At 55.1% G+C, this 17,532-nt stretch overlaps 2 protein-coding genes across 2 annotated transcripts; one reads left to right on the plus strand and one right to left on the minus strand.

Moving 5' to 3' along the window:
• Positions 1–1,258: 1,258 nt before the first annotated feature.
• Positions 1,259–6,606, plus strand: LOC133626922 (neuritin-like). The gene is made up of 3 exons (XM_062009081.1): positions 1,259–1,339; positions 1,646–1,793; positions 5,628–6,606. The coding sequence occupies exons 1-3, from the start codon at positions 1,297–1,299 to the stop codon at positions 5,851–5,853; spliced, it is 417 nt and encodes a 138-aa protein (XP_061865065.1). The 5' UTR covers positions 1,259–1,296; the 3' UTR covers positions 5,854–6,606.
• Positions 6,607–9,237: 2,631 nt separating this feature from the next.
• On the minus strand, positions 9,238–11,997 carry SYS1 (SYS1 golgi trafficking protein). The gene is made up of 3 exons (XM_062009000.1): positions 11,819–11,997; positions 11,245–11,312; positions 9,238–10,200 (listed from the first exon to the last, which is right to left on the minus strand). The coding sequence occupies exons 1-3, from the start codon at positions 11,978–11,980 to the stop codon at positions 9,960–9,962; spliced, it is 471 nt and encodes a 156-aa protein (XP_061864984.1). The 5' UTR covers positions 11,981–11,997; the 3' UTR covers positions 9,238–9,959.
• Positions 11,998–17,532: the final 5,535 nt, after the last annotated feature.

A 17,532-nucleotide genomic window follows, 5' to 3' on the forward strand; every position in this document is an offset into this window, starting at 1 on the left:
TGGTTTTGGGGGAAGCCCTGGGGGTCAGAGATGCCTCAGCCCCCTCCACAGGCAGCCAGTGCTGCCCATTGGCAGTGCCCACTGTGCCATAGGCATCCCTTGCACACCCTGGCAGTGCAAATCTCACCCACAGCTGACAGGTCCCCACAGAAGCCACAGGCTTTGCCCGGCTGGCTGAGTGCCAGGCAGCCCTGGGCAGCCGCTGCTGCTGTCAGAGCCTGGCTCCCTCAGCGAGAGAGCTTTCCATCAGCTTCCACCTCGGGGCAGGCTGAGCCCTCCTGTGTGGGGTCTGCACTTGCTGCCATCAGGCAGCCCCGTGTCCTGGGGCACTGTGTGAGTCCCAGCAACGCTGCTTCACCCATCCAGCCCCAAGAGCAGCAGCACGTAGGAGAGCACCAAGCAGAGATGGTTGCTGGTGGGACACTTGGAAGAGCGAAGGGGATGGTCTGTGCCCCGCAGAGCCCGATGCCCTGGCCCTTCAGCAGCTCCAAACTGCTTGGTGCTTCTGCACTGCCATCAAGATGAGGTGGTGAGGAGTGGATGGTGGGCTGGCAGGTCCCCTCTGCCCACCCTGGTGTTGTGGGCTGCCTCTGCCCACAGCCAGGCTCAGGGGGTATCAGGAGCTGCTCCCTCAGGGCTGAGCTTAGGAGAAGGAATCTCACTCCCAGCTGAGCCCTGAGCTGTGTCACTCCCCAGGCGGGTCCTTGGAAGAGGAATTTAGACTGGACCTGCTCAGCAGTGGGCATTTGTGGCTGAGGGCTGCCCTGGCACACAGGGCAAGCCAGCCTGCTGCAGGAGGGGCTGGGCTGGCTGGCAGCAGGGATGCCCAGGCCAGTGGGACTGCCTGCACGGGAGGGGGTTCCTCAGGGAGGGGAGCAGGAGCAGCCCCAGCATCATCCTGTAGCCACCCTGGGGCACCTCTGGGCAGCTGGGCTGGGGCTGCACCCACGGCCGGGCTGAGGTGCCAGCCTGGAGCAGTGAGGAGAATGAAAGGGACCAGGGGCTGTGGAGTGAGGGTCTCCCTTACCCCTCGCAGGGTCCTGGGAGGTAGGGTGTGGGGAGCCGCGGGTGCTGGCAGAGTCCCGAGGGGATGCGATACTGGAGGGTGCAGGGGCTGGGGGCACAGGGCTGCTCATTAGCAGCAGCCAAGCCCAGTCCTTAATTAGCGGCGGCCAAAGCTGCTCATTAGCTGCAGCCGGGCTGCTGCCCTCCCCGCGCAGGCGGGCGGGAGCGGGCGGGGAGCGCCGCCGGCCATGGGGACAGCGGCAGCGGAGCCGGAGCGGAGCGGGCGGCGGGATGGGGCAGCGGCGGGGCACGGCCGTGCTGCTCCTCGCCGTGGGTGAGGCGCCTGGGGCCGGGGCTGCCCGTGCGGGACGGGCCGGGGCCGCTTTCCCGGTGGCACGGGGACGGGCAGGGCGGTGCGCGGTCCCCTCTCTCCCTGCTCTCCCCGCTCCTGGCTGCCCGTGCTGGGCTGGCCGAGCCCCCCGCGCCGGACCCTGCCCCGGGTGCCCCGCATCGGCTCCCCGGGGCGCTCTGCGAGCGCGACAGGGCTGGGCACGGGCGGGCTCCGTGTGCGTCCGGGGGGAAGGGGGAGCGGGGTGGCGCCGGCACTGGGGTGCCCAGGTGAGGTCTCGGTGTCTGGCAGGGCACGTGGCCGGGCTGCTGGCATCCGTCACCGCCTGTGCCAACGTCTACCAAGGCTTCTCGGACTGCGTCCTCAAGCTGGGGCAAAACATGGCCACGTACGAGGAGGCGGATGGCATCGAGCTGCAGGGGCTGCACCGAGTCTGTGGGTGAGTACAGCCCCCTGCCAGGACCCCTGCGTGTCCCACCCGTGGGGCTGGTCCCTGGCAGAGGGAGGCTGGGAGGTTGTCTGTGGGACACGGGCAGTGTGGCGTTTTGGCTTTGCCTCAGTGCTGAGTGCAAGTTGCCCCAGGGGAGGTTGAGGTTGGAGCTGAGGCAGAACTGTTTCCCCGAGAGGGGTGTCAGCCCCTGTGCCAGGCTGCCCAGGGAGCTGGGGCAGTGCCCAGCCATGCAGCTATTGCAAAGCCGTGGAGCTGAGGTGCTGAGGGCCAGGGGTTAGTGGTGGGCTGGGCAGGGTGAGGGGACTCAATCTTAAAGGTCGTTTCCAACGCAAATGATTCCATGGTTCTCTCTGCACTCCTGGCTCCCAGCAGTGTGTGCACACACTCCCCACCTCACGCTGGCTTCAGAGGAATCCCGTGAGCTCTGCCCATCCATCTGCTGCTCAGCTCCAGCTGAAATTTGCATCCCCTGACCTTAGCACTAGCTGCAGCCCCCAGCACCTTTCCCACACTCCCCATCCTGCCCACAGCCAGGAGGAGTGGGGCTGGTGGGGCCCAACCCCCAGGACACCCCATGTCAGGCAGTGACTCACGTGGTGGGGCTGCCCTGGGCTCCAGCGCTGCAGGGAGCTGCCTGCACCCACCCTCCAGCTGGATCCTGCTTCCCAAAGCAGGTAATCTCTCTCCCTCCTGAGACCCTTTGTCCTTCTGGCTTGAATTTGCCCCAGCCCTGGTCATGATGAGTTTGTAGCAAATGCCTCAAGGTGATGGTGGGATGTTAACTGGAGCAGAACTGGAACAGCAGAAGAGTTGGGTAGTGGGGAAGGGAGATGTTGGGCAGGTTTGGGGAAAGGTCTGCAAAGGAGCAGAAGGGGTGAGGTGAGGGGGGAAGTGCAAGGTGGAACTAAAATGTTTGGGGAGATAAATGGAGGCAGCTCTGTGTGCTGAGCAGTGACTTTTAGGGGGTCAAAAGGAGCTCCAAGGAAATGCAGGCAGTGATTAAATGAGAACCTCTGTGCCTGGGGTGGTGGAAAGCTGCCAGGGCAGGGTGAGGGCTGAGCACCGTGGGCTGGGAGAGGAAGGCACTGCCCTCAGCCCTGGGCTGGAGGCTCTGGGACTTGCTCCAGGTGCCAGCAGAGCTAGCTGGGCACAGACAGGGTGCAGCAGGCAGGCTGGCTGGAGGCAGGTTGGGCTCTCGGTGAGGTGGGATGAGTTGGGGCAGCTGCCAAGGCAGGTGGAGGGTCCCCAGCCCTCCCAGCAGCTCCAGCTGAAAGACTAAACTTCAGTTGTTCCCAGGGGTGGAAAACACTTAAAGAAAACCACTTTGCTCAAGGAGAATGGCAAATTAGCTCCCTTCCATTTCAAAACTCCACTTATTTTATCAGTGCATTCCCCTGGCAGCAAACAGCCCCTGGGAGCTGTGACCTGCTCTGGGCTCCCCTTCTCTGAGCTGGGGATGAACAGTCCCTCTGGGCTGTTGCTGAAGGCAGGGTTGAAGTGGGACCTGCTCTGCTTTGGCTTCATGTTAGCCTCAACCCAAGCACACAGCCCAGCTCATGCCGTGGGTGGCTGCTGGAGGGGTGACTCTTTTGCTGGAACTCATATGAAATGTGGGAGTTGGGGTTTTTTACAGGCTGTGGGGCACTGACAATCACAGACCAGGTCCTGGGCCGGAGCTCTGCACCTTCTGGGACATGCCAGCTCCTCCTGCTGCTCCTGCACGGCTCGCTGGGCAGTGGGGTGGCTGGAGGTGAAGCTGATGATGGCTCAGCTCCATGCCAGCAAATACTCCTCAATTATTGGCCTTTAGCCTGAGTTCTTGACCCTCAGCCTGCTTTCCTGGTGCCATAGTCCTCTCTCTGGGAGTGGGGCTGGTGGTGTCTGGACTCTTGCCAGCAGCTGTCTGGGCTGAGCAGATGGAGGCTGTGAGGGGTGAAGCGTTGGGAATGGCAGAGCCATTGGGCTGTGAGCCCCAGCTGGAGGCAGAGCTGGGCTGGAGCTCTCAGCCCCCTCCATCCTTTGCCCAAAGACAGGGGCTGGGTTTAACTCTGGCCTGGCAGAGCTGCCTTGTGCTGCAGCTCGGCTCGGGAGTGGGCACGGGAGGTGACCTGGGTTGGCACCAGCTCCTCTCCTTATCTGCAGAGTTTATTCTGCCCCAGTGCCTCAGTTTAATGAACTCCCTCACAGCTGGAGTTCTGATGTAAGCCCTGCTAGGAAAATGAAATGATGAGAGTGCTCAGGTCTGTGTGTCTGCACGAGGTGCTGCCTGCAGCACAGGGCACTGGGCAGCCCCGGGCTGGGCTGTGGCCCCTTCCTGAGTGGTGGCACATGTGCTGCGTGTCCTGGTGGGCACAGGGATGCTGGCAGAGCAATGACTCCTGTCCTCTGGGCAGTCCCCAGCTTGCAGGTAAGCTATGGCCAGCAAGTGTGGGGCAGGACAGCCAAGCTGAGGTGGAGGGGAGGGCAGGGGGTGCCTGGGGTGCCAGTTGCTGGGTGCTGTCTGCAGCTGGTCCCTGCCTTGGCCTGGCACTGCGTGCCAGGACACATGTTGCTCCAGAAGCTCTTTTCAGGTAAAGGAAACTCTTTGAAAGAAGTTATGGGAGGAAGGTTAGTGGCAAGTATGGCAGAGAGCCTCACGTGTCCCTTAGGGAGGTTTTTGCTTTAGAGTGGAGCCACTTCCAGAGGAGCCCACATCCATTTGGGCTCCTGGTGCTTTGTTTTGTGGGTTTGTACCTACAAGGAGACCTCACCTGTGGCTCCAGCTGTGTTAGGACTTAGACACACAGCATCCTGACAGGCTGTTGAGTGCCCCCTGTCACAGAGCAGCACCCACAGGAGCCTTTGGGGAGCCCAGTACAGAGTCCAACACTCCCATACTCAGCAGCCAAAAAAAACCCAATCAGTGGGTGCCTGCTCTGGTGTTCCCCAGCCTGGTATCTGCTGTGCCTGTCCCTGGCCAGCTGGAGCCCACCCCTCCTGGTCAGCTTGATGCCTCTCTGGCAGGGAGCTCACTGGAAAGGGCTCAAAACAGGTTCTTCAGAGGCAGTGTGCTCCCTCCCTGAAGGTAGGGAAGGAGCTTGGGGAGGGGATAAAGCCTTGGCAGGCTGGACATGGGGCCATCCTGTGCTGGCCCATGAGTAAGGGACTCTGCTCAGGGCTGTGACTCTCAGCCCAGTTTCTGCTGAGGCTTTTCCCTGCCTGCTTCTACCTCTGGATCTGAAAAAAACCCCAATCCAAGCTGCCATCTGAGGGGAGGCAGCCTCGGGGCCTGTTTCATCCAGCAGGGCTGTGGGTTATCTTTGCCTGTCTTGTTTTTTCCTGCTGCTCCCCAAGAGCCTCTTTCCACTGAAGAGCTTCTGCTGGTGCAGGGTAATAGGCAGCAATAAGTGGAGGTTTCTCTAATGAGAACACAGAGAATAACTCCTGCCCCTGCCTGTACCTCAGCCATGGAGCTGTGCAGGTCTGCAGGAGCTGCTCTGCTTTGTGCTCCTGTTCTGCCCTTGACTCAGCTTGGAGAGTTGCAGCTGAAACGTGCTGAGCCTTTGTTTGCAGCCTGGTTTAGATACTCAGGGTGCTCAGTGCAGAGGGAAAACATTTGTTGATGGAAAAGAATGGATTTTGTTGGCTGTCAGAGGAGGAAAACTAAAAGGTATGAAATCATTTCAGTGTGTTTGGAGGTTTTAGCTGAGATGCTCTGGGAGATGAGTCTTTTGGGTGAGTTGCACAAAACATAGAGGCTGTCACTGCTTGAAGAGTGTTTGGGGCATGCTGGTGCTGTGTAACACCGAGGGCTGATGGTGCTGTGTCTCTCTCCTGCCACAGGTACTGGGATGAGTTTCACTTGTGTGCCCTGACAGCGCTCTGGCAGTGCCAGAAGGAAGCAGCAGCCGTCTGGGAGATGCTGAGAAGGGAGTCTCGCAAAATCAAATTCCAAGGCAGCTTGTTTGACCTCTGCAGCCCCAGCATGGCCCAGAGCTCTGCCTGGAGCCACGTGCCCAGCCTTTCCACCCTTGGCATCCCCCTCCTTGTCACTTGGCTCAGTTTATAAGCTGGGGCTCGGTGTGACAGCAGAGGTGGTGGCAGCAGCGTGGGTTGGGGCGTCTCGCTGAGTGTTTCCCAGGCCTCTGAGGAACATGTGCTCAGGGAACACTTGGCTCCATCCTGGGCCTGTGGGATGTGGAGGAGCTTGGCAGCACCTCCTGGGATTTGTTATTTCTCTGTAATTTGGGATCATACCCATTCCCTTCTGCCTGAAGGCACAGATGTGGCTGACTGCAGAATCTGGGTGGAGGAATTAGGGGGGAAAATGAAGGCTCAGCCACGAATGCTGCATCCTTTTGCACTCTCCTATGGCTACTGGAAGGAAACCAGTTCACTTTGACTCTTCCCACCAGATCAACTGTCCAGGCTTTTGATTCAGGCACTGAAAACAAGATGGGCATTTTAACCCTTGATTTGTGAGGTGCAGGGGATGGTGGATGTCCTGTGAGGGCAGAAAGGAGACTGAACTGCCCTGCACTGCCCTTTTGGTTTTGCGGACATGGTGAAACCTCTGCTGAAGAATAATCACACCTCTTGCACACACCTGGATTCCTCAGTAGTTCTGTGTTGTGTGTTAAATCCCTTTCCTAAGGAAACAGAGGGCAAAAATGTTTGGGGGAAGAGGGAGTGTCGAGTGAGCAGGACAAAGAGAGTTTCTAGCAACACTTTTTGCTTTAAAGCTTTCTCCAGGTGTAGCTGCCAGCAGCTCTGTGGGCAGCAGTGTGTAACTCTAGAGTATTAAAGTTTGTTGTAGAGCCTACAGTATGGTAGGAGTTATTTGTCCCACCTCCTGTCAGATGGCACACTCTCTTCTTGTCTCTCTTGGGACACCACTCTCCAGCAGCCCATGAACCCTGCTCGTGCCCAGGGCTGTGAGCAGTGGGACCCTCTGAGCACAGGTACACCCTGTCCCATCTGTCTCTAAGCAGGGCAGGTGTTGAGGCAGATCTTCCCTGGGAGCAAATCCCTCAACTCTGTTACATACACACACACACACACACACAAAGGATTCATTAATAGCCCAGGACCATCTGCCATCATTTTGGTGTGCAGCAGCAGTCATTTCTGACTGAAAGCATGTGAGTGAAATGAGGTCTCACAGTATGAGTGATGAGGTTCAGAGGTTCCCTCCCAGTCAGCATTTCATTTTTAGCAAACCTTCCCCTGTGATTAGAGCAGCTACTGTACATTTCCTTTAAAAAAAAGACAAAAGAAACACAGAGGTTCACTGCTGAAAGGCCCCATCAGCTGCCTTCCAGAGGGAATTTCTAATCCTGGAGCACACCTCATGCTGAGGCAGTGCAGCTCACCGTGTCTCCCACAGGCTCGGTGTCAAACCCACACTTGCCAAGGATTCTTCTGCTGGCCTTGCTCTGAGTGTCTCCAGGTACAAAGCTGAACTCAGACTTCAGCCCCCACACACAGGGGAAGCTGCTGAAGCCATCACAGCATCTCTGGTACTTGGGAAGGAAGGAGGTCGGTGTTCCTTGGTCCAAAGTTTTCATCCCTGTTCTTACAGAGGAAACCAAGGCAGCAACTCTGGGCTCAGCTGGGAGTCTCCTTAAAGAGATGGATGGACATGCCTCTCCCTCCCTCACGTTCATTAATTAGTCTTGCAGCTCACATTTGCCTTAAGACCACTCCTGGAGATCACAGGAGTTCACATTATCCTTTGCTGTGGTGTTAAGCCTTGAATTAAACCTGCAAACTTTCCCAGTGCAGGATTGGGATGTTCTTTCTCAATAACAGCAACAAAAAAAGCAGGAGAGGACAAAATGAGCCTGAAAAAGTCTTAAAATACACCTGACATCAAGACAGTGTTTGCCAGCCCCAGGCAGAACCTGCCTGCTGCTGTGCCCTGAGCCCCATGGCAGCCACTCACGCTCTGCTCAGAAGGAGATGCTGGCACCTGCTGGAAAAACAGTTTAACCCAGGCTGGAAGTGACTGGAAGAAGGTCCCTCACTGTGTGAGGAAGGAGCAGAGTTGGAGAAGGGATGAACTGTCCTGCTGACTGAGTTGCAGGGGAAGCCCTGGGCAGTGCCCTCAGGGTGGCCCTGGGGAAAAAGAACTGGTGTAAACTTTTCTTTCTGAAAGGCTGTTCTAAAACTAGCATCACAGAGTTTTGGTCAGGAAGAGGTCCTGAGAAACCTCAGAACAGAACAAGTTTTGTCTACACACATGTAACAGACAATCCTCCTGTGTAGGGAACCTGTGAGTGTTTCAGACATCCAAAGGTGATCCCCCCTTCACTTGCAGAAGCTGAACACAAAAGTAAGAACTGGAACTGAAAGGTACTGCAGTGAGCTGCTGCACCAGAGGAGAATCTGTCTTAGTGTCACAGAATTCCCTTTGTAGGAAAAGACCTTTAAGATCATGGAGTCCCAGCCCTCCTTTCACCCTGCCCAGCCCACCACTAATCCTCGGCCCTCAGCACCTCAGCTCCATGGCTTTGAGATCCCTCCAGGGCTGGGCACTCCCCCAGCTCCCCAAGCAGCCTGGCACAGGGGCTGACACCCCTCTCAGGGAAACAGTTCTGCCTCAGCTCCAATCTCAACCTCCCCTAGAGACCAACCCCCACCTCACTGCAGCCTCCTGTCAGGGAGTGTCAGAGAGTGCTCCTGTCTCCCTTCAGCCTCCTCCAGGCTCAACACCCCCATTCCCTCAGCCCCTCCCCAGCCCCTTGTGCTCCAGCCCCTTCCCCAGCTCTGTGCCCAGCTCTGGCCACGCTGCAGCCCCTCAGTGTCCCTGTGGCAGTGAGTGAGGGGCCCAGCACTGAGCACAGCCCAGGAGCTGCAGCCTCCCCAGGGCCCAGTACAGGGGGACAATCACTGCTCACACCATTTCTGATACAAGCCAGGATGCTCTTGGCCACCTGGGCATCCTGCTGGCTCATGTTCAGCTGCTGTCTGTTCAAACCCCAGGTCCTTTTCCTCGGGATAGCTTTCCAGCCTCAGAGCTGTCTTTGCCCCCATTTGGGATGGCACAAAGAGGCACCCCCAGCCCACCCCAGGCAGGGTGCAGCTCTGGCTAGCTTGGGCTGTGGGAGCTGGAAGAGCCACCAGCCTCAGCCTCACAGATAGCAGCAGCCCACCCCCCAGCTTACAGGTGCTGTCTATTTGCAATAAGGTCACATCATTCTGAGAAACAAGCAGCAGCCTCTCACTGAGCTAAACATCACCTCCCTGAATCAGACTAGAGGTGTTGTGACTTCTGAAGCCTCTCGGGAAGACCAGGACAAGAAGGATGGTGGCTCCAAGACAGTTTAGAAGGCTTCCTCAGGACCCCTCCAGCCTCAGGCTGAATGTGGGGAGACTTTGATTGCTGACCCTCCTCCTGAAGTCAAGGTTACACTGTCTGACTTCCCAATGAAGCACTCGCTGATGCCTTCACTTCAGAGCAGAGGTATGAAATATTTATTGTAGGAAACTTCCTGTGCTCTGGACACTGAGCCTCTTACAGCCAGGGGTTCTCTGTCTGTTGCCACAACACAGACACTCATGGCATTTGCTGAAGTGCTCAGCTTCCCAGGAGAGCCATCACACACTCACAGCAACATGGTGTGTTTATTATTACAAAAGATTTCTTCATCAAACTGCTGTCTGACATCTCTGTGTATTAGACATGGAAACAGCAAACAAGCCCATCTCACGTTCCAGGTGACTGAGGGTCTCCACTGGTGACTCTGGTAAGTACAACTGCTTTCCTTCTCTCCAACCATCCACTTCTTTGCTTATTTTTTTCCCCAAGCAAAGCCCAAACAAGTTACAGGTTGGAAAGAATGTGGCTCCAAATCCTGGTGCTCATTGTGCCATCTCCTGTCAGAGCTGATCACTGCATTACCCCTACAGGACACCCTCCACGTTGGTCAAATTCCTGATGCTCTTCACACGTTGCTTGTGCCACGTGGCTTTTAACAGTCCCATGAGCAAAGAGTTGAGGAGCACTCTCCCCAGACAGTCCCACATCTGTCCTCCCGGCTCAGTGGCTGATGCCAGAGGAAACGCTCACACACTCCCCGAGGACCAAGGCAACAAAAGAGTCTCAACAGACCTGCTGTGCTGACCCCGAGGCATCAACTGTGCTGGGAACGCCCAGGGGAGGAGGCACGGAGTCTATACGTTGGATTTGGGGGCGGAGCTGAGGGGGATTTCCCGCAGTTCGATCCTCATGCAGAGGTACTCGCCGATCGCAGCCATCAGCGCCGTGCACACCACCTGCACCAGCCACCACGGCAGCGCCCACGGGAAGCGCGAGTTGTAAATCCAGCAGCCCAGCAGGTGGAAGAAGTGCACGGTGACGGTGAAGTCCAGGCACTGCTTTCCTCGGCGGATGAAGTACAGCAAACCCAGAGCGCTGTAAAAGCACCACGGAGAGGGGTGAAGGGTCTGTACCGTGCCCGTGGCAAAGGGGACACTGTCAGCAGGGGGCAGCGCGGATGATGCAGCTGCTTTAAAATGTCAGTGTTTTAAGGAAAGATTGTTTTTAAGGAAAGCCCTCTCTCAGGGCTGCTGCAGCAAGACTTGCATGCTTACAGCTTCTTAGTTATGTGATGGCAGGGATCACAGAATCTTAAGGGTTGGAAGGGATCTCGAAAGATCATCCAGCCCAACTCCCCCTGCCAGAGCAGGGCTAGGTAGAGTAGGTCACACAGGAACTCGTCCAGGTGGGTTTGAAATGTCTCCAGACAAGGAGACTCCACACCCCATCTAGGCAGCCCCTTCCAGTGCTCCCTCACCTGAACAGTGAGGAAATTCTTCCTTATGTTTCTTTGGAACCTCTTCTGTTCCAGCTTGTACCCATTGCCCCTTGTCCTGTCATTGGCCATCACTGAGAACAGCCTGGCTCCAGCCTCCTGACACCTGCCCTTTATATATTTGTAAACAATAAGATCACTCCTCAGTCTCTTCCAAGTTGAAGAGCCCCAGCTCCCTCAGCCTTTCATCAGAAGGGAGATGCTCCACTCCATCACCTTTGTGGCCCTGTGCTGAACTCTCTCCAGTAGCTCCCTGTCCTTCTGGAACTGAGGAGCCCAGAACTGGACACAATATTCCAGATGTGGTCTCAGAGAATCAGGCAAGAGTTTTTAAGCTCTCTCCCCTCCCCCCAGTAATCCTTGAAAATACATTCTTGTTTATAGAGCAGCATCTGCAACTTTCAGTAAAATCTCTCAAAAAACAAATCTCATTCTCAGCTGGGAAACAGGCAGTGAAATGACTTATGCAGGCTCTAGGAAGTCAGGAGCTGGGAGTTCCCAGCTGCCCTCAGCAGCTGAGCTCAGCCAGACCCAGGGCTCTCTGGAGAAGACTTGGGAGAGGCAATACATCACCCTGAATCCTCTTAAGAGTTTAATGTCAACAAAGAACACGATAGAGGTGCTCCTGTGAGCTGCCAACTTACCAAGTGAGTGCATTGAGGATGAAAGCCATCATGGAGAGCCTCCCCGGCGGGGTCGAGAAGCCTAAAATCTACATGGGACTATTAGTAGGAAACCACAGCACAAACCACAGCCCACAGAACGGAATCTCCTCCCCGAGCCCGGCCGTATCGGCACGGCCCAGTGCCCATCCCCATCTCTACAAGTCCTTCTCTTGTCTGGGAGTACCTACAGAAGAGGGACTGGGCTGCTTCTGTACTGTTTCTAAACGGGGCACCACATGTGTGTGCCTCCATGGTGGGCTTACCTACATGGGAGGAGTTGTCACACCGGGGGTACCCTCACGGGCTGTCTGTATCTATCCTGGCGGATAGACGCGTGGAGAGAGGTCTGCCTCCATCCTGAGGGCACCCAGGCTGGCAGCGGGCCCGTGTGGACACTGGGAGGCCGCTAAGGGGGCGGGGGAGGTCGGCGGCTATACCGAGGTGTCGGGGGCTGCGTCCGACACCGGGAACGATTCCCTCAGGGGAGCCCCCCCCGGCCCGGGGCCTGTGCCCACGGCGGCTCCCCGCGGCCCGCCCGGGCCCGCGCCCTCACCTCGTCGCTGAAGACCTGGTGAAGGGAGGGCCCGGTGCTGCCCAGGGTGCCGAGGAGGGCGAGCCAGAGCCCGAGCGAGCTGTAATAACCAGCCTGCAGCAGCACCATCTGCGCCAGGATCAGCGCCGGGTCCCACACGTAGCTGCGGAACTGCGGCGCCATCGCCCGCCCGCCGCGCCGCGCCCGCCGCGCCGCCCGCCGCCGCGCAGCGCCCCCTAGCGCGCCGGAGGCCCGGGGGCTGAGCCGGGAGCCGGGAGGCGGCTCCTGCGCCGGGCCCCGCCGGCTCCTGCACGGGCCGACTCGGGGCGTTCAGCGGTGTGCTGAGCGGCCCTTGCTCGAAAGACACAGGTACGGGACAGACAAGGAATGGTTGTCCCGGGGTGTTTCCTTTCGTGCCTGAGGAGTGGAGGAAGGGCAATGTCACGGCAGGCTTCAAAAAGGGCAAGAAGCTGGAGCCGGGAAGCTACAGTCAGCCTCACCTCATTCCCTGGAAAGGTGATGGAGCAGCTCGTCCAGGATGTCAGAAGGAAAAGGTGATTATCATGAGGAGTCTGCATGGATCCACCAAGGGCAAATCCAACTTGACCAACCTGAAGCCTGAGGCCAGTGGAGTTCCACAGGGATCGGTTCAGGAGCCAGTCTTGTTCAACATCTTCATCAATGGCCTGGATAAAGAGACTGAGTGTACCCTCAGCAAGCTCACTGATGACACCAAACTGGGAGGACTGGCTGATTCACCAAAGGCTGTGCTGCCATTCAGTGGGATCTCAACCAGAGGAACCTGATGGGGTTCAACAGGACAAGTGCAGAGTCCTGCAGGTGGGGAGGAACAACCCCCTGCACCAGCACAGGCTGGGGGTGACCTGCTGGAGAGCAGCTCTGCAGAGAGACCTGGGAGTGCTGGCTGATAATGAACTAACCACGAGCTGGCAGTGTGCCCTCGTGGGCAAGAAGGCCAGTGGCATCCTGAGATACATCAAGAAGAGTGTGGTCAGCAGCTCAAGAGACGTTTTGCTCCCCCTCTGCTCTGCTCTGGTCTGGTGAGGCCTCATCTGGAGTCCTGGGTCCAGTTCTGGGCTCCCCAACCCAAGAAGGACAGGGAACTGCTGGAGAGAGGCCAGTGCAGGGCTACCAAGATTGCTCAGAGGACTGGAGCATCTTTCTTAAGAGAAAAGGCTGTGGGACCTGGAGCTGTTTATCCTGGAGAAGACTGAGAGGAGACCTCATCAACACTAATAAGTGCCTAAAGGGTGAGTGTCAGCAGGATGGGGTGACACTGTATTCTGTAGTGTCCAGTGACAGGACAAGCGGTGATGGACATATGCTGGAACACAAAAAGTTCCACTTAAAACAAGGAAAAACTTCTTTACTGTTCAGGCACAGGCTGCCCAGGGAGGGTGTGGAGTCCTCTTGTCAGGAGGTTTCCAAACCCCACCTGGACATGTTCCTGTGTGACCTGATTGAGGTTAACTTGCTTTAGCAGGGGGTTGGACTGGATGATCTCTAGAGATCCCTTCCAACCCCCTCACCATTCTGTGATTCTGTGAAGCCCAATTCCTGTAAGTGCTGAGGCTGTTGGTAGCTGCTGCCCGGATGTAATGATTTTAGCTTTAGGCTACAGGGCACCAGGATGTTGATACAAGTCCTGGTATGCTGTGGCAGCACCTTTCCATTACAGGACTGGTCAAGTGTGAGGCTTGGCTTCTTTTGAGAGGTTTCTTTTGAGAGGTTTCTTCTGGTACATGAGAGTTTCTTTTCATCACTCGTGAAGTGACCAGATGCCAAAGTCCCTCATGCTCAGCCATGCCCCCTCTGGGATCTGCTCTTGGTTGCTGAGCTCATTTTGGTGGCCTCAATAAGCTGTGCTGCTTGCTTGGTTTCAGATATGAGAACTGTCATGACCTGACTACTAAAATCCCCAAGACTGTGAGGGACAAGGGGGTCTTTTGCAGATAAGTTCGCTGCTGGAAAACAGAGAGGTGGCATCCCCGGACGGGGGAGTTGCCACAGTTGTCACCTGGAAAAGAGAGGAGGAGGACAAAAGGGCAACCCAGCTTTCATGGGAGGTGCTAGACTCACATCAGTCGTGGGTGTGGAATATTTCTGGCTATGGGAAATCAGATTATGATCTCTGACATCCTCTTGTGACGTTTTTTCCGTGTCCCCATGTGGGAAGTTCCTCGAGCAGCTTTGCTGCGTGCTCCCTTCCTCGTGCTGGGGATGTCACTGTGCCCAGGCAGCTTTGACACATTTTCCTCCTTGTTGCCAGATCTGCTGCTCCTCCAGAGGATTGTGTAAGGCAGAGGTGGTGTGTGGTGGACGTGGGCTGCCACTGCTGAGTCTGACTTGGGCCTTCAGAGAATTTCTCTTTGCAGGAGCTTAACCAGCCTTAGCCAGTGCAGAAATGAACATGGGGAAATCCTGGCCCTGTCGGGGCTGGCTGCTGCTGACACGTTGCTGAGCAGAAATTGAGAGACTGAACACTTCCTCTCTTAACTCTCAGTAAAGAAATTGGTTTCCTTTCCTGAAATCTGCTCTGCTTGCCTCTCTGAGACATCCAAGCCACTGCTTAGATGATTTCACTTCCCTTTTTCCTCTTTAAACTTTATAGGACTGATTTTCCTTCACTGGGAAAAAATGTGGTTGTTTAGTCATAGGTGACAAACTCCACGGTTGCGTAAGGCTGTTGGTATTATTGGTGGGTGTTTTTCCCCAGCCAAAGTCATCAGCAGCAATATTTCTGATCTATACAGTAGTCCCTGGGATCCCAGAGTATGAGCTGGGCTTTGGGAGGCACCAACTTGAATCCTTTCTGAATTTGAGACTCCTCTTTGCTTGGTTGCTGCCCCCTAACTGAAGGCATCAGCAGGGCATGGCAGTCGTTGTGAGTTGAGGCTCTCTCCTGCCTCGGGTGGGCAGTGTACCGGCAAGGACACACCAAAGTGCAGTGGCACAAAGACATCTCTGCTATGAGCCACCTGTGGCCTGGACTGTGAGTTCATTTCCCAGCTGACTTCCTGACAGCCCATTGTGTGGTCATGGCTGTTCAGCTGTGCTGCTGAATTTGTCTCTCCTTCCTCTCCAGGCTGCTCCAGCTTAGGGGACTGTGTCCTCCTCCTGGAAGAGGGAGTGTTTTCCCCATGAGGAGCCTCACTTCACACCCCTGCTCAAGGGGAAGGGTTTAGAGTTGACCTGGAAAGCAAACATTATTGGGGAATTACGTGGCACTGCCAATTTTCCTTTTCTTCTTCTTGAGTTGAAACTAGAGACAGCTGTGAAGATGTCTTAAAGTGGAAAAGGATGTTGAAACACAGAGACTCTGCTTTCTAAGGTACCATCGTAGGTGCTGCTTGCCTGGCTTCTGTTGTCCCTGTTTAAACCAGCTGACTGTTTTGTGCGTGACACTTGTGTGTTGTGCAGAGCAGCAGGTGGAAGAAGTGGCGAGATGCCCAGGACCTAGCAGATGCCCTGAGAGTGTAGCCAGATCACATGCAACTATCCTGGTCACTTCTTGATCAGGAATGTGGAAAAAAGAATGCCCTATTTAGCCAGGGATTCTTCCCATAAGAAGCAGCTGTGCAGGATGGTATTGTTTTTCCTCCTCAGGAATCACTGCCTGAAGCAGGAAGCTGTTTATTTAGGTGATGGGTATTGTTTTTCCTCCTCAGGAATCACTGCCTCAACCAAGAAGCTGTTTATTTAGTTGATGATTATTTTACCGTCTGGTATACAAAGCACAGTGCTGACTGAATTGAGCTTTGCTGGGGTTTGCCCTTACTGGGCAGGAAGGGTTTGTGCTAAGGTCCCTTTGCTGAAGGGACAATAAGGCTAAGTCCATTCCATACATTCCATATGTTCCAGAATAACTCACCATTAAGTAGCTCAAAGCATGGAATGAGAGTTCTCAGTTGCTCCTTTCCCTGTGCAGTGTGCAGATGTGCTTTTCCAAAGAGCTTCAACATGCTGAACAAACTTGGAGAGTTGAAGGTTTGAAAAACTCTACTTGAGGTTTCTTTGTGCTCAAGAATCCTGCTCTAAGCTCATTTTAAAACCTGTCTGTAGCAACTGTGCTGAGCTTGGCTGAAGAATTGCTTTTCCTGGCCAGTACAGTAGCATTTTATGACCTAGAATTGTCCAACGGCCTCTGCCTGTGGCCCTCTGGAGATTATCTGGTCATTTCATCATGTGTCATGTAAAAGTGTGATTTCCCTCACAAAAAGTTCCATTGAAACACAAGGAAAATTTTTTACTGTAAGGATGAGGGAGCCCTGGCCCAGGCTGCCCAGGGAGGGTGTGGAGGCTCCTTCTCTGCAGGTTTCCAACCCCACCTGGACACGTTCCTGTGCCCCCTGAGCGAGGGAAACCTGCTTTAGCAGGGGGTTGGGCTGGATAAGCTCTAGAGGTCCCTTCCAACCCTCACCAATCTAGGATTCTGTAATTGTATTTGAATGCTCCATTCCACTTCCAGCACATTTCTGTCATCTGTTGGGAACTAGCAGGTGTTTATTTCTGTTCCAACACAGGAGTCAGGGAACTGCTCACTGTTGAACACCGGGTGAGAACAATGGGGCCAGCATATTTATTTCTCTGCCAAGTGTAATTTTTAAATGTAGAAGGGAACTGACACACCTTGAATGTGACAATTCATCACCCAGAACAGATGTGTGGCTTGACATGTGTTTTATTTTCATTCTGCTTCCCTCACTTGCAGTGAGGTTTCAGGAAAGTGCATTTCAGTTGTGCAGTTTTTCTCTGGGCTCACTCCTCCTGTTGCTCTTGTGTCACAACCACAATTTTTCTCCATTATTCCAGAGAGAGGAGAAAGTCAGCTTTTTGAGAGGAGACGTTGGAAGGGCAGAGTGAAGCAGGCTGGTTTATGTCACAGATTTACAGAACCATCTTATGATCGTTGTGGCTGTGTTTCCTCTCATATAGATTCTCTTGAGATGCAGAAGTGGGGTGTGTGTGGCAGGGAGCTGGATCTACATGAAGTGCTTCGAAAATGTCATTGGTGAAGTTATGTAAATTGGTTCTTAAGGCTGGAGAATGCATGAGGGTCAAGTTTAATTTCTCTTCTGTTTCCAGAAGCCCAGGGTTTCTATCAGTTTGCTTGAAGGATTGTACATGCAGGTGTGACTGATGGATAATGTGTGTAGTCCTTGGGCCAGGTAGGCTCCTCTCTGTTCAGAGCAGAACTTCTCTAGGAGGGCATGTGGTGTCCTGTACCATGCAAGGGAATTTTTGGTGGAAGAGGGTGTGTGTTGAGGGGTAGAACAACCAGGAAGGGTATGATGTATTGTGCTTGTTTCAAGAGGAAGTTAACAGGCAAGTCAGCAGTGTTTGTGACCACAATACAGGTAGCTGCTTTGAAAGCAGCTTTGTGGTGGCTGCTTTACCTGGAAGGAGGTGCAGAGAGGTCAGAGCCACATGCATACGAATACAGGTGCTATTTAGAGGGTTAAAGAGGAGTGGGGTGCTTCTGGACACCTTGTGCCACTGAGTCTGTGTCCTGGCTGGGAGACGGTGTCAGGATACAGACCAGTCTTTGCATGTTTATCCCAGCCCATGTGTTCTTGTTCCTCTCCATCTGCCGCCTCCCGCCTCTGCTGCGTGTCCAGAGCTGGAGGCTCCCTGGAGCTGGGCTCCCCAGCCACACCAGGAGTGACTTTTCCCTGCTCCTGTGTGTGATGAAGTGAGGGTGATAAGGCAGGGCA

This window comes from Colius striatus, chromosome 16 (genome assembly GCF_028858725.1).
Source record: "Colius striatus isolate bColStr4 chromosome 16, bColStr4.1.hap1, whole genome shotgun sequence".
In the NCBI taxonomy this organism is placed as follows: domain Eukaryota; kingdom Metazoa; phylum Chordata; class Aves; order Coliiformes; family Coliidae; genus Colius; species Colius striatus.